The sequence below is a fragment of the Haliaeetus leucocephalus genome, unplaced genomic scaffold, assembly GCF_000737465.1.
Source record: "Haliaeetus leucocephalus isolate CR32 unplaced genomic scaffold, Haliaeetus_leucocephalus-4.0 Scaffold656, whole genome shotgun sequence".
Taxonomy (NCBI): domain Eukaryota; kingdom Metazoa; phylum Chordata; class Aves; order Accipitriformes; family Accipitridae; genus Haliaeetus; species Haliaeetus leucocephalus.
This window is the reverse complement of record NW_010973092.1, coordinates 14033062-14049970: the sequence shown is the minus strand read 5'-3', so window position 1 is coordinate 14049970 and position 16909 is coordinate 14033062. Positions and strand designations below refer to the sequence as shown.

The window sequence follows — 16909 nt, the reverse complement described above, 5'->3', positions numbered from 1 at the left end:
TGCTCACTGGAGCAAATTTGGGGTAGCCCTCAAATAATGGTGTCTACAACCAAACTGTAGTATGCACAGAGGACTTTGCATTAAATGTACATTGAAATGAATATAAACTTCATATTCTGGTAAGCTCTTCATTTTATCTTTCTGTCTCTGATTTCACACTTCCTTAAGCAAAAGAGTTAGCATGAGTAGGCTGCACACACATTACTTTTTAGGGGAGGTGAGTAGGAGTTTTACACTAAATACTTTGCTGTAATTCCTTAGTTTTCAAGACATATGAACACCTGTCTGTGTGTTTCTTGGTCACAAGCTTTATTAAGAGACTGATGAATTCTTTCTCCTGTTTAACTAAGTGAAAATCAGGAGCCAATGTGGTATGGGTTTTTAATTATTTTTGAGATTTTTTTTTTTAGGTAGTGATCACTTATGCTATAGTAATTCAGCTATACTGACTTACAGCTGAAGTCAATAATTTATTTTCAAATATAACTATTCCTAATTCTGAAAGGAGGTTATTTTTGGCTTCACTATTTTATTCTTCCTTAAAACCCTAATTCCACAGAAATATCAGTTTGTCCTAGGAATGCTAAATTAGCTTTACCTTCTACTTCATAATTAAATCACCTGAAACTACAAAGTGTAAGTAGATGCTGAAGTCCAAACATTATATAGTCCCATATAATTCATCAGGCCTATCAGTTACTCTAAACTTATGTCTACATGTAGGAAAGCATCCATGTCCATTTGCTTAGTAGACTGCCATTCACTGTTGGAGTTTTCTAGTAAATCTGATTCAACAGAGCAAACAGTAGCTTAGCCAGCTGACTTATAGAAAACAACTCTAATAAATATTAATACAAAGCACACATTTACCCGCATATATATCTCTCTCACTCTTTTTTTGTTCACTTCCCACAAGCATGTATGTCCAGCCCAATACTTTAAATTACATTAATTTTCAGGAAACTAATAAGAGACCTGTCCCCAGAAGACAGGTCTCTGCAAAAATGAAGCAGCCTCAGATCACTTACAAACTGCAGCTGCTAGTTTTAATTCAAAAGCTATTAAATGAAAAAAAAAAAGAAAAATGTTAGTCACATGACTGTGTTTGAAGTTTTCGGTTTGTCCAGTGGTGATTGGTTACCTATTTCAAGACAGAAACGGGAAAGCAAGATGAAGTGTTTTGCTGAACCAATTACCAGAATACAAATGGTGGATGTCAGTGGTTTCTACCAATCTTTATTCCAAGGAATTTCCCCTCTTTTAATGTATAATTTAGAGTAGCAGGTAAACATTGTGATTTCACAAAATTACTGCAGAACGAAAAAGCAGAAGTCATTGAATGATTTTTTTAAAATTCTTCTTCATGGTACGTATATTACTCAGATAGTATTGTATATATAGTACTCAGTATTGTAGATATGTGCTGAGGAGACAAGTCACCAGTCTAGCTGTTTCCTTGGATTACCCTTCTATTGCAGGTCTTCTCAGCAGAATGACTGGTCAAAAAGTCTGTGCTGCCCAAGCTATTCTTTCTCATTTAAATATCACGGCATCAGTTGCAAACATAAATTTGACTGTAGTTTTATAAATGCTGTTTTCCCAGCAATCAGGAAAATGGTGTCTTTGCATAAAGTTCATTTAGGAAAATAAACTATCTTGTAGAAGTTACCTTCTCTGTTATTCCATCCCTTAACATTGTTTTGTGTAATCAGAAATTTCTAATAACCTGGTGTTTAAGGCCTGTCTACAGTTTTAGTTCAAATTAAACAACTGACAATTTTGTGGTAAGAAATGGAACTTTCTTTTGGTGAATGTATTTAGCTAAGTGTAGCCAGCTACAAGGTTGAACTGTTTTCTTTGTTTATATTAATGAGGATGTTTCCAGCATTCATCCTAACACGGGATCCAGCAGATACTAGTAGCTGCAGACTAGGCTTTCCCTGTCAATAGCAACCTACTTGTGAAGACCTCATTTATATGCAAAATTTAAAGTACCTTATCCGTAGTTCTACACAATTTTAAATATCTCTTAAGACCAGGGCTCACAACATCTTCATTCAGTTTTCTGAACCTCTCCATCCCCTGCAGTTACCTAGCAATTTGATTTTAATGTTCATTCCATAAAGGAGTGACACTAATTCTCTCATTAATCTTCTCTTCTCTTTCAGCAACCAAGATCTAGGAAAGTCACTTCCCATTGATCAGTAGCTTTTAATATAAAAATACAGGTTAGACGGTACGGATGTCACACTGTATGCATAAGTGTTAACTGCATTTTAAGATGATGATCTTTCTTGGCAAATTGGATCAGTGATTGCCAGCAAGGACCTGAGCAATCATTCTCAGAAGAATATGGATCCAAACCCTAATGCATTTCATAACATATTATGTAGCAAATATAAGGTCTGTTAAAACACATTATTAAAGTCACTGAGGCTGCTAATTTCAGGGCACTTAAATGCAGTCACAGCTAGCAGGAATGGTTGCACATAAAAGCTGGCAGCATTTTGGAATCAAGGGTTTAAAAAAAGCCCAGCCCTAAAAGAAGTAAGTAAGTTATTGCATAGATCTTTCATCCTCCAAATTAAAAAGACAAGAGAAAATGAATGCTGTAGAAATACAGGCCATCACTTACCATATCATGGTCTGAAACAGGCCCAAAACTGGTGACGAAGATGTCAGTCTTCACTTCAGTTACACGCTCTGATGAAGCAGGAAATTAGGACAGTGAGTGTCTATCAACAGTCTTCATTAGATCTAACCACTACCAATTCTCACAATAAATAGAAAAATTATTGGCTTTGATTAGCCATTCTAAAATTGGTCTACAATACAGTCCTGATAATTTATTGCTTCTAGATGTAATTTCACAGTCGATATTGTCAGCAACAATTTTTATATTAGTGTTTCTACAGAGCTTTTTGAGACATGGCTTGTGATGCCCCAGCACAGCAGCCATAGTTCCGCTGTTGTGTAAATCTTTTCACTCTTTGACTAATAAATCCTCTTGTCCGACAATATAAGCAGTGCTGAATATTTTACACAGCACTCAGAAGTCTCATTGGGTACTCAATGTTTCTGGGCAAGCTGAATGAAGGTCTCTAATAATTAACCCTGAGCTTATGAATTATGTATTTTTTATTGAGACACAGGAACATAGAAGAAAAAGAGAGAGAATACATTACCATGTATAAAAACATGAAGATGTTTTATTGGCATGAGTTAGAAATGGCTGTGTTACCCTTAACTGCGATAAACAAAAAGGAGTTAAAACTTTTCCAAATAGATATCAGCTAAACTTCTCTAATACAATTTTTTACATACGTATAAATGTTATGGTTTGTAAATGGTTTAGATTTCTTTTTAAATTGATATGGGCACTAACATTAGATTTCCCTTAAGCTACCAGATTTGTTTTATAAGCCTCAATGATAGATTAGTATAAATAATAATTCAGAAACCTATAACATGTACATAACACAGATTATATGTATATGCTATACCATAAAGCTAGATTTCTTTGTGATTTCAAGGGTGCAAATTTGCTCCATGGCACAACGCCCTCGGCCACTTCAGAGGAATCTAATGATTTTAGTGGTCACAAATGCTGAGTCTGAGATACCTAAAATGGTGCTGATCTCCAGAAAGAGCCAAACATCTGGCTTCCGCAGATCTACTCTTAAAAGTCCCTTTGAGAAACACACAAGCTTAACTTCCCCCTTTCCTCTCCTCCCCCTCTACACACACACCGAGTATCAGTCACTTCTGAACATACTGGTATTTTCTAGGCCACACGTCACAAAATATTCACCCAGGATGGCATATATCAAAATAACTCTGCTGATTTAAATACAGCTGCAAGGAGTAACACCCCCTGGAGGCATAAATCCAAACAGTGTTGAGTGGAGCTAACCCCATCAGCTTTCAGAATTTACAGTGATGTAAGTCTGAATACATTTACTGTAGTGCTATACAAGCCAGCGTGTGGTTTGGGGTAGAAATTTCAAATGTGGAAAGAGTGATACATTTCTCAAATAACTTTGAAAAAAGAAATAAATTGAGAAATTTGAAATATTAAAAGTAATCCTAAAGAAAAGAGGCTGACAGAAGAGTACATGTATAGTAAACAAAAGACATGCAGCTGGCAAAAAATCTTCGTAAACCTAAGAAATGTATATATGTAGCTATCTGTATAATGTTATTTAAATATTGTAAAAGAATTAAATTAAATAACTAATTTAATACAACCTTCTGATTTCAGAAGACTTTGGACTATTTAAATACGATTTGTTCCATCTGACAAGAAAGTTCTGTCAGAAGAGAAGTGAAATAAGGAATCAAGGTTAAGCAGCCAGTAACAATATACATTTCTGTATCTGGTGCAAAAGTTCTAACAAAAATCAGTGTTCTACAATGCACATAGAGGTTTTTCACTTTCATTCAAAAAAGCCTACAACTTCTAAATATACATAAATGTAAGCAGTTTAATATAAATGTTTAATATATACACAATAAAATATCTCCTTTTGTGACACAGCAATAATCAAGATGTAATATTAGAGCTGATTCTACTGTCATTCTAGTAATGCATTGAATGACATTTGTATTCTTTAGCAAGTTAATTCAAAAATTAGGTGGTAGCAGAAGTAATCTTCAGGACTCGTAAAAAAAGTTAAAGGATGAAATTTCCAATGTATTTTACATAATCACAGAAAGTAAAATATTATGATGTGGCTGAAATGCCTAATAATGTACTTTTTGTTCTTTATATCTGTGACTGAGACGCGTACAAACTACAGTGACTATTGACAAAAGCATTGGATAGGTGAAATTTCCTCCTTGGCTTTCCAGTGAAATTAATGTGTGACCTCATCATTGTTTACAAGCTTTTCAAATGACTTAAATAAATTTAAGTATTCTCTTGACATCTAATTGGCTCTGGACTTAAAGTAAGTTCACAGTGAGAATTTAACCTTCTGTTACTGGAAGAAGCATACGGTTGATGAGAAATCGCTTGGCTGGGAAGAAAAGTATTGTCTCTCTCAGCCCATCACTTTCACAAAAGTTCAAGAGGCTGTGGTCTTGTATGAAACAGCTGGCAAAAAAAGAAGATGGAGATTTCACAAGGTCCAGTAAAACATGGCTTGAATGGATTCTTTAAGTTCCAGCTACTGAATCGCCTTTTCTTAAGACTGAGAAACTAATATCATCATTAAACCTATTAGCCTTTTACATATTGAAAAGTGAAACTCAAATGATTCTTTAAAAGATCTTTCATCCTGACTCCCCTCTCTCCATCTCCTTTCCATTGAGGCACTTCCTCTGGTGTCATTAGGAGACAGAAGATGCCAGAAGCTCTTCAGGGACAATGCATTCATCCCTTAATGGTGTAAACTCATAGTCCCAGCTCTGAGTGAGCCTCTATTTAATATAATATAGCTAACTGATTTACCTTGCACAAACACAGAATATGCTCTTTGAATCAGTGGCATATCATGTAGTGGTATCCTGAATTCTAGTTTTGGGAGACATATGGTCATAGTAGAGAGGTTGAGGCTTAAGGAAATCACTTTAAGAACACAAAATGGAAACTAAAGGCTTTGGCGGTAAGATGGAAGATTTCCAAGGGAGTGGAAAAATGAGTGATGCCTTTCATTTCTGTATAGCACTGAAGATAATTTAAGTGGCATGTAAGTCATAAGTAATAATAGAAGATTCAGATTGTGAACTCACAAGAGATTGTGTTATCTTTGTACTGATGACACTTTTGCAGAGCATCTAATCCCAGGTCTCTTCAAATCCAGATAAAACCACTACACACCACCAAATTATTTCTTTTTTCTTTGATATGCACCTTACTTCCAAGAGCAAGGAAGAAGTGTGTATGAACACACAGAAAAAGATTAGGCCCTCCAAAGCCATATGGAAGTTTTGAAATTTTTGTTTACTGTTTTACTAATTAGATGATTCAACTGTGCTTTGTTAAGAGCTTCAGAAGTTGTGAGTCACTCCTGCACAGGACATGTGTTTACTCATACAGTTGGGATATATATTTAGAATCAAGGTTAACATGTTCAGTTTGCAGCTTGATTACCATGGGAAGGCCTAAACTGTGCTTCAAATGCTCAGAATGCATTTTTCAGGAACCTCAAATCCTGAGCTATATTCAAAACCTTCACAACATCCCTAAGAACGAGGGAAAGTTCTAAGTCATTGAACAAAAGCTCAGGTCAGGAGCTGATGGGACTGCTGAGGACAAATCCATCAGTTGTAAAGACACGTTAGCCATGTCTCTTCACTATAACATCTGTCTCAGGAACCAGGACTAAGTAATATAGTGATATCTGTAGAACAGGTAACAATTCCAGTAAAAAACCCAAAGAAATTATTAACAACTTACTAGTTTTACTATAAGGCAACCATAAAGTCCAAGTAGTTACTAATCGGCAAAACAGCAACCACACCTAGACACTCTGGGAGACAGCCTCAAGCAATTGATCCACATATAGCTATGAAAGCACCAGTCAACATCAACTACTGTAATTTTACTGTTTACAACTACTGTGTTTTGCTAATGATGCTAGACTAACGTAAACTCTCAAAATTAATAACAATAAATATTTTGATTTAAACTCCCAGGGAGCTCACTATTGCTAGAATTGTGATTGGATTACAAATTGAGAACAAAATAAGAAATACAGATTTATTTAAACAGCAGGAAATAAGCCTATTTATCATAGGAAACTATACATTAACTATTTCCCTTTCTGAGCTGCTGGTATTTGAGCACAAGGCTTATTTGAATTGCATATTTTGGTGGTTTAAATTAATTTCATCTTTTTTGGCAAAGCACTTGTTCCTCCTGCACGTCTTGTGTAAGTGTGTGCTATAATTATTAAAACGGAGAGTACTTTTCCTATGGTTTTGAATGAAAGGAATTTAGATGCCTGTATAGTGTACACTAGTATTACTAAAACAAGTCATGTAGACTAATCACCCTGGCTGCATCCTGTGAAGTATTTTGATTGAAGAACCACAACAAATACACTCATAAGAATTTTGTGCTGCTGCTTTTGTAAAAGTAGAGACCAAAAGGGAGAACAGTGAGCTGTCCTGTGATTACCCAACTGTAGTCTGTGCTGCTATGAAGGGTTTACTGAGGGCCGTACAGTGTCATGGCAGCTCTCTGCATGCAATTAACAGCTCAGAGCTGCTCATGTCCTTCATACCTCCCTACTGTTGTATTAAATCAATTTTCCTAGGGTCTTCTATAGCTTTTTACAGTTGCCTTTACATTAATGTGGCGTCTACAGAGTGGAAAAAAGACCAAAAATCAGCCCTTTCAGTTTTTACAAAGTATAGCATCTAGTCCTTCTTTACTTACAGAATTATGCGTAGGGGTCCAGTATAGGACTCTCTTTTCATTTGGAGTAGAAATATTTAGGTTTAACTAAATTTTTATTACACATACAGACCAAAACCATATTTTCCCTAAACTTTAAGTTAGCTCAGATACGAGTTCAAATCGAACAATTTTCATTGGGACCTCAAGCACCAAGAGGTAAGTTTATCATATATTTATAGATAATGTTCTCATAAAACTGAATTTTAAAACCTAATTAACATAATACTGTCAAGTTTATTTTCCATCACTTTAAATATAAGCACTCAGTGGAAGTAATGAATTGCCTGAGACGGACCGACGTTCCACTTAAGGACAGTCACACTCAATTTTGATAAACATCACACGGGAGAGATCAACAAATAGCTTTTACTGATAGCATAAACCAAGTATAATTCTGTTCGACACTGAAGTAATGTTGACAATCTACTTGGGATGATCTAATGGGCATTCGACCCAACTATAAGAGCAAATTTCCTTTAGGAAGATTCTGGTCTGCCTAATCAAACCCACTCTTGTTCTTCTTAGCTCTGTATTAAACAACCTTTCTACTACAAAATCCCTCTCAAAGGGATAAACCACATTTACAATTATTCTAAGTTAAAAGGTCACAGATGATGTGATATAGTTTAGTTTTAGACAGGGATGTGTACACTGCAAAGGTGATAGTCTCAGAAAATCTGTAGCTGCACCTGGTTTCACGTTAACGAATCTCAGCACCGAGTACAACCAATCTGCACTGTGCAAGCCTGCCCTCTCTCCACTGTGGCACTCCAAATCTGCCATGGTGGCATCCCACGGCTCTCTGTTCCCCACATGAAGACAACCCAGAACAAAAGACAATGGCGTATCCATTTATCTGAGGAACTTCTTTTTTCCACCATTTTTCATTGTTTGTCAAGTCTTTTAAACTCCTGCTCTATAATGGTTTACTAGGAGAGGTCACCAAACATTGAGGTGAATTTTCCTCCTTATTTGACTCCTTCCTAGCACTATCTGAGCCTTTATTTTGCTCAGGATTGTGTACTGGAAAAGAGAACAGTATCTTTATTATATAGCCTATTTTTGATCAGCTCTAGTTCTAGGATCCAGATAGTTCCCACAGAAAATTATGCTATTACCTAAATGACTTCGCTGTTTATTTTTTCCCTTAATGTCTAACATGATTTCCTCTCTTTCAGATTCAGTATGTTACTCTGCAATTCCTCCTCCTTGCTTTTTGTAAATTATTATCCTCTCATAGAGTTAATAGGTGTCCTTTAGTGTGATTCAGAACGTTTTTACATTCATTTTGAAAATTCTATTTTCCAGGCATAAATAACTGTAAATGTAGGTATTTCTCCGTGTTTATGGATGGGTACAACAGATGCTATTTCCTAGCAATGTCTGACTAAGTGACTATGCCCACATATGAAGGATGCAAACATCTAAATAACATAATTCATATCAATAATTATTGATAAAAGGTGCAAATGTGCCAATGCATGATATAGTGCTGTGTGTTTCTTTTAAAGAAAAATCAGATTAATTGTAGCCACAATGCCATTTTTTAAATAACGAGCATATTCAATGACTGTAATATTTCCCCATGGGTCACCTACTCCATTTATTTATGCTCTTGTTAATGAGAAATAATTCCTTCTTTGTTTAACGGCAAAATGCTCAGAGCTGCTCACTTAATTTCAGATATGGCCTTACTGGTTTATCTGACAAATAATAATTTTCATTCCTGTACTCTTTATGGAGTATGCGTGTTTTTTATTTTCCTTTTGAAGTGCTATCTCAAAAGATCTAAAAAAAGGAAAGGGAGGACTTAATAATCTAGCACTGATTCCGTGCATGCTGAAGGAGTGATTCAAAATTCAGCACCTCTGAATTTTTCATTATCTTAATGCTCCACATTTTAACCTGGCTTTCCAATGAATATATAGTATAGCTCCAACAATGTATCTCCAGGAGCTTGTTCCTTGCTTCATGGTGCCTCATCTGCCTCACCAGGATATTTCTACCAAGCAATGAAACTGTTCACCACACTAATCGGAAGTTTGCAAACTTGGGATAGAGAAATATCATGGCGTTTATTTCAAAAAGGAGGAAATTACTCCTGTAAGTGAGTAGATCAAGATCAAACCCCTTTCACAATTCATTATAATTTTCCAGTAAACACACCTTTTTGTCACTGAATTTTTCATGCATACACATAAACACAAGGAAGGAGAAACAAATAAACTGACTGAAGAAACTCTATCAGCTACCTTTTCTTCCATAGGTGAGAAAGAGAGAAATTGGTTCTCTTTTCTGTTTCTGTTCCTGCACAAAATTCTGTTTTCTGCTGGTGTATATACTTGAAAAACTGCACTACACAAGGAGAGGTTGTACAAATATAAGCAGAGAGTTTTCTGCAATATGCCCCTTTCTATAGAAGAAATGAACTGTACCACACAATGTTTTAGTTCATCTAGTGTTTCTCAAAAGGCATAGAAAGAACAGGATAGGCAATTTGAGATAACTGGAAGAGTGGTATAGTGTAATCAGTGGTACACAGATTCACACTGTGCCTAACAGCGTAAAATTTATCCACATAACATATTCATGAGGGTCTCTGGTCTCTTAAATTCTCCGATAGCTACATCACAGCTAATACGGAATGAATGAGGTTTAAACGTAATTCTATATATCTAAAAATGCTGTTATATTAGTAGCTTTCTTAACGTTCTCTTTAGACTAGATAAAAATTGTGTTCTGATTGAAATATTTAATAAGAAGCCATCACTGATGTTGGGAAGAAAAATGAAACCACTGCTCTTCCATATACGTTTTAGAATTTCCAGCAACAGACCATGCTATAAAGGAAAGCTATTGAACTTCCAACTCTAAAAACCATGCTGTATTTGATATATTTTTACATATGGAACATTTCGGAATACTTTTCCCCATTATACCAAGCGTCTAAATCAAATGTGTCAAAACTGAGTACTCTTGAGGTTCTTAGCTAATATTTAGATATCTTAGCAAGAAGGTTTAGCAAAGGTGAATTTCAAAATTCCTGAGCAAAGCCTTTATTATAAATTGGTACCAGAATTGGAAACATCGGCCTAGATGTTTGTCCCTAGTTTTTGAAATCTATAATTTATGTCTTTTGAATAAAGCATTATTCAACAGTCGAAAGAGTAAAGCTACTTCTTACTATATTTTATTTTAAACTTTAATTTACTGCCCACAATTTCGTCAGATCTGGGATTTTTTAAAAGTCCTGGTACTCTTAGTTCTAGTATTCAAAGCTGACAAACACAACAGATAAATTAAATTTACTCTGCCGTACTGACACTGTGAAACTATAACGTACTGAGCAACAGGGAATTTCTGATATTTGAGGTTCTTGGCTACAGGCAGGAACATGCAACATAATTCAAAAAAGGACGGATGCAAAGATTATTTAAACTTCTCTAACCCTTGGTTAGAGAAACTACTCCAATCCTGCCTTCCCTCCACCCCATATTACCCGTGCTCCACTCATTTTTGTGTTTAACTGATAGTGATGCAAATGGCTATTAACGTTTGTGAAGAGACTCATTTCCTCCTATAGAAGCAGTTACATTAAACAATCCTTCTGTCAGGAGTAAATTTTAACTGCGCTGGACGGTCCTTTCATGAGGTATGCAGACTTGTCCTCCCATTACACCCTTGAAGTCTGGCTTCAGAAACTTACACATAAACACACATACATAAACCTCTACACTGATGTGCTTAGTTCTCTCAATTGCAATCCAGAGAGTGACAGAAAATCCTTTCCCTGCATCTTCCTTTGTTTGCTCTTCTAGTGACTGTTAAACAAACCATAATAGCTAGAAAACTCATATAAGAAATCATCATATGCTCAGATTTTTCTTGTAGACATGTACCAGACTACACAGTTTACAGAGTTTCATTTATTTATTGCCTTCTCTGCTATGTTTATTTACTGTGATGTAGTAGCTGACTGAACTGTACAGTTGTATTAATCAAAGATGAAGGAGCATTTATTTCTACACTAGTCCAAGGGTTTACAAGTAAGCAGGCAAAAGTACTGGTAGATAAAAGTGAAAACTGATTCTTACTTTGTTATGCATTATCTGAAATTGCACACAAAAATTTACAGACCAACCCATTTTTAAAGGTGTCAATTAATACTTTATAAACGGAATTTTATCTTTAGCCATTCCTTGAAGTCAGTGAAGTCAAACCATTGAAGACGGTGGCTCACAATTCAAGAACTGTTGCAAGATGGTAGCCTCAAAGCACAGAATAAGCTTACTCTTAAGTACCTTCCATTTCATCTGTAGGAGATGGTATAAGAATTCTTAATGTAATACCCTGTTCTTCTTACAATGCAGTTCTTCTGAGAGCTATTATATGAAAACAGGTTGAACTATACTTTGTGGGGTGGGCTGCTTTGCTTTATTTTACCTGAAGAGTCCAAAAGAAAAAAAAAATAAAAAACAACAAAAAACAGACAGACATCTGGAAGACTAAAACAACCTTTCCATGCACTGGAAAGAACAGATTTGTGCTTTTATGTTTAGAACTTCCACGTTCGTGAACAAAGAGCTTTTAAGATCCAATTTTGGGATTGTGTGACAGTAGAACAATTTAAAGAGTGAACATAGGGATGCTGATAAAGACCAGGCTTTGTAACAATGTTTTTATAAAGATGTAATTGCTATGTGTTTTTATACCTTTTTATGGATTCAGCACCAAGAGCAGAAGAAGAAAGACATTTTTACCAAGCTGTGAAGACACAAAGTTACAGAAACAAATCCTGACATACCTAAGTAGAAAAAAATCTTACAGACTTCTCTGAGACTTTTATGACTAAGGTTGATTGACGCTTTCACTTTTACAACCAAACCCTCTTAGAAAGATAGTCATAGATAGATGTGCTGTTTAGGCCTGATTCATAAACTTGTCATTTGTCAGGTCACAGGTCTTATTTTATTATTGTTTATTCTTCATACATTTAAAGTTTTAATATGTATTCAAAAGTCTTCTTGAATTGTGAACCATTTTCTTCTTCTTTTGGGTATAAGCGTGAGCATACCAAGTATGTGAAAGATGCAGAAGGCGTGGCATTTTTTAAAAAATGCATATTACATATCAGCATTATTTTATGTGTATATATAAACAGAATTAAAACAAGTATATCACGGAAAAATAACATTGTTTTAACTGATTTTTTTTCTAACATGTAACCTTGAAAATTATAATACAACACACCTCCCAGTCCTGGTCTCAAGCGGTTATCATAACCATCCAGCAGACGATCCAATATTCTGGTAAATACTGTGGTGTTGTCTTTAAGTTCATCTTGTGATGAGGTTTGTCCATAGCTGAAATACAGAACAGTTAACACTGAAAAACAGTAATCTACCAAGAACCTTACAAAACAGTAATTCCAAAATCTGTTTAATCTTGCTTATACCAGTTTATGGTCACAAAATCCCCATATAACAAGGTTGTAGTGCTTTATAGGGTTCTTTCACTTGAACATTTTCTTCTTAAATTGAACATTTTTTGTAAAATCATAGAAAATCAGTGCCTCTCTATAAATGGTGAGCAAATAGAATGTCAGTTCCTTAATGTTTATCTCATTATTCATTAATGGTTATAAGTTCTTAGACATGTGTTCCTCAGGAAAAGGCTCATTTGTCAGCAAAAGATAATGTGTTTAATTCGTAATAGTCATGAAGCATTTGCATACAAAGATACAGTAATTCAGAACACTGACACTTAAGTACTGAAAATAAATGCTAAAACAAAGATAAAACAAAAATACAGAGATGTCTTCTTTATGAATATAGAAGTAAATCAAGTGAGTGCACTTTCACAGATCAATATATAATTTTGCTTTATGTTCTTTCCCATTTTCCTTTAGCAATTAAGATTTGGAGGAATACCTCCAACTTTTCCTTACAGATGTGTAACAAAACCATCTGTTGATATGGAAATCTCTCATGTCTATAAAGCTTCGCTTACAGATCCCTAAAGTATATCCCTAACTCAGCCAAAGGTCCTGAAATTTTGCTTGAACAAGGATAAAATTAAGCTCTTTGAACTCAGCTACCAAAATCTTACTTCCATCAATACAAATCAGAATGAAATCTGTGGGCTTGGTGGTTTCTCTCTCCTGTAGATGACATCAGAATCAGCCTTCTTCTTTAAATCTAAAACCTTTACCAAATACCCTGTTATAGATGATTCCCTTAATCATAGATTACAGTTGTCTTAAAGCCAAACCCAGTATCGTTTTTTCATTCATTGCTGGGAAAACTTCCATTATACACACGTGTAGTCATCATGACTAAAAGCAAAAACACTGCTTTCCAAAACATCATTTTGTTGCACACATTGCTACTGAACTGGATAAACAGTGCAGCGCCAAAACCTCCTGTTAGGATCAGGTCTAGCCACAAAACTGATTCTTCCATTGGGCAGCTTGTTATCCATACGACTGTGGCGTTAAGCGGGTCTCGGTGCTCTGCCAGTTGTTCCTGCTCTAACCCGCAAAGATCGTCTTATGAGGAATATACTGTTACGTGAAATGATCTGGTTCTGTTAAAATACATGTGAAATGACTTTCTGTAAGCTGCATCAGTCAAGCATCCTTAGTGTATCCCACCCATATATTCTACTTGTATCAAATACAGAGAGAAGGAGGAAAGATACCCTGATATAGGTACTCTGGAAATGCTTCCAAGTTATTTTGCAGTACAGATTTGAATACATAACACTACAAATTTAAATGAGTTTCAGAACTGAGACTCGTAGAAGTTTTACTAACTTTTGTTTTATTTCAATAGGATGTGACTTCGCACATCCCTTTTTCAGGGTTTTTTATTGTATATAAATCACTTTTTCTAATGAAGAAGACAAAATCTCTAAGAGTTTTAAAAAACGCTAAGAATTTCCTCCAGCCATATCATATAATTTCACTTAATTAAAAAATAGGTTGATTTATATTTATTTTTCATACCTACAGTTGAATTTTAAGTTACAGACGTTAATATTTTTTTCTTTATGCTTCCTATATGTTACCAAATAACAAGTTCTCTTGCTGTCTCCAGTGAGCACTATCTTTCAAAGGATCATTCCTCATACAACTTATGGCGAATTGCAACACAGGACTTTTCACTGGACTAATTTCATATTAACACTCATTGTCAGTAAACAAGCTGCTGTACATACATATCTCAAGGATAGCAGAAGGTCATCAGCGTTAAGGTGGCAAAAGGATATAAAAACACTTCAGAAATTTTAGTGGTAAATAAATGAGTATGTTTGCAGAAAAGGCATCAGAAAGATGGACTAGTGGAGGCGCAGTCGGAAAGGATGCAATACAATACACCGCTTCCATTCTGGGTGTCGCATCTGTCAGTACCCTTACCTGTTCTTCCCACCATTTTATCAGAGGTAAAAAGCACCATTAGGGCTGGTTTTAACTGACATATGGTCACAACAGGAAAAATCTGAACATTTGTGTATATATATATTAACCTGTAACTCCAGAGGTATTGTGATTTTTCATTCAAAACACACATATTAAAATAGTCCTAATGCTGTTTTTTTATGACAAGAATGATATGGAAAGACTGTGTCTTTCTGTATCACAGACACTTCATCTAATTCATCAATTGTTTTTTTATCATAAAGGATTACCAGCACTCCAGAAGAAAAGGCAATGGAAGTTACTATGACAAAACGGCTTTAGAAACAGATACATTTCATGTAAGGTGTGTACATTTTGAGGAAAAAGTCACTGTATGCGATGGTGTTTTCATATTAAACCACAGTATAATAAAAAACTGTGCACTAACTCCATCTACAGGTCATTATAATAGTGACACACCATATAATTTTTAAACACTAGTCCAACGCGTTTTAATTCTCACTTTAAGAATGCACATGCATATATTACAGATATAATAAATATATGTACACATACATATGTACACATATCTATATAATAAACATGTTTTCACCAAATTCTCTGGCTAGGCCAGATGAAGTACTTCATGATCACTTCAAATCTCACCTATCTTAATATATTATCAAAATAAAAGTATTGCTTCTAAAATGTCAGGTTTATTCAATACAGCAACTGTTACATGAGCCACCCACTCTTTTTTTTTTTTTTTTTTTTTTAGCAAAAATGCTCGTGCAGATGAACCTTTGCCCTTTGCCCATTCTACCCTATTTAAAATCTCCAAGGTAGCCAGAAGGTAAGTTTATCTACAGCTGCAAATACATAAGGAGACACTATGGAGATCAAGGCACAAATACATCTTTTACGGATCACTGTTGACAATGTGAAATTTCTACTGCTTTTTGGTCATTAGGTAGCATTACTGACAGGACATTAATATTTTTAAAATACAGAAATATATCTATAAGTCTTCTTAAACACCTTTACTGAATTTTTAATTGCAGAGAGTACTTCAAGTATACTCCAAACTGCTTTTTTATAGTCCTTAGTTAACCTACTAGTTGTTAGATAAGGTGTTGTATGATTAAAAATTGTGCTTAATACTACTGTTATTTTTAGATTATGATTTCAATACATATTCCATAAACACTTGGTGCAGCATGATCTTTCAAACATAAACTGTTATGGGGTTTGAGCTTACAAATTCTTCTTCATCCAAGCAGTCTCCCTTCACCAGGAAGGTCTACTTCGGATTTGCAAAACCAGCTACTAAGTTAGGACACAATCCTGACCAACGAAGAACTGAAAGTTTTGCATCTGCTTGCAGGGACAATAAAGTTACTAAATAGCACTTAAATGAGATTAAAAAACCCTTAATTACACTTTTTTTCCCCCTCTAAAGAAACTTGTATTTCTGAGCAGTCATTATATAAAAGTAGAAAGGATTGCACAGGTGTTTAAGCGGTAGTTTAGTTTCAATTTGTTTCAGAAAGCTTTTGCTTTTTTTTCTTCACAATATTGAAAAAAAGATGTTATGTGAACAAATTGTAGTTTTCTTTCAGTCTTGCCTTGGTTAGATTTAGCTGGGATTTGAACAGGGATTAACTTCCCCCAATACACTTAGTAGTAGTGCAGCCCATGCAGTATTTGTCTTATGCTGCTATATTAAATTACAAGTTCCTAAAATATGTTGGTGCATTAAAAAAATATCTCCCCACCTTCTTTCAGTCAATGCATTCAGAAGGAGGCTCCAGGCCCAGAGGCAGTCACAAAGCACCAGGAGTCTCTTCATGGTGGGCTCTGAAACTAGAAGGAAAATAATCATCAACGTCCCTTACATTAAAACAGGTACTGTGGAAAAAAAATGTCTGATTTTGGAAACTTTTGCAGGATAATTTGATGTCAGGCAATGACCTCACAATACTACAGCTCATGTCATTCAGAACAAGGGAGCACGGCCTTGGCTGTTCTCCTGTTTCCCTTCTACTTTTAGACACAGAGGCTTAGGGCGGCATTTATTTTGCGGTAAGGGTGTATTCTTTTTTGCA

The 16909-nt window shown here is 35.2% G+C and overlaps 1 protein-coding gene across 1 annotated transcript in view; it reads right to left on the bottom strand.

The window, feature by feature from the left end:
- The window catches only part of GABRA1 (gamma-aminobutyric acid (GABA) A receptor, alpha 1), a 41514-nt gene extending 24828 nt beyond the window's left edge, over nucleotides 1–16686 (bottom strand). Inside the window, exons 1-3 of the mRNA XM_010579121.1 lie at nucleotides 16580–16686; nucleotides 12656–12768; nucleotides 2636–2703 (exon numbers count right to left, since the gene is read on the bottom strand). Of these exons, the coding sequence (XP_010577423.1) occupies nucleotides 2636–2703; nucleotides 12656–12768; nucleotides 16580–16686 (288 nt within the window). The remainder of the gene's footprint in view (nucleotides 1–2635; nucleotides 2704–12655; nucleotides 12769–16579) is intronic.
- Between the last annotated feature and the right edge of the window lie 223 nt (nucleotides 16687–16909).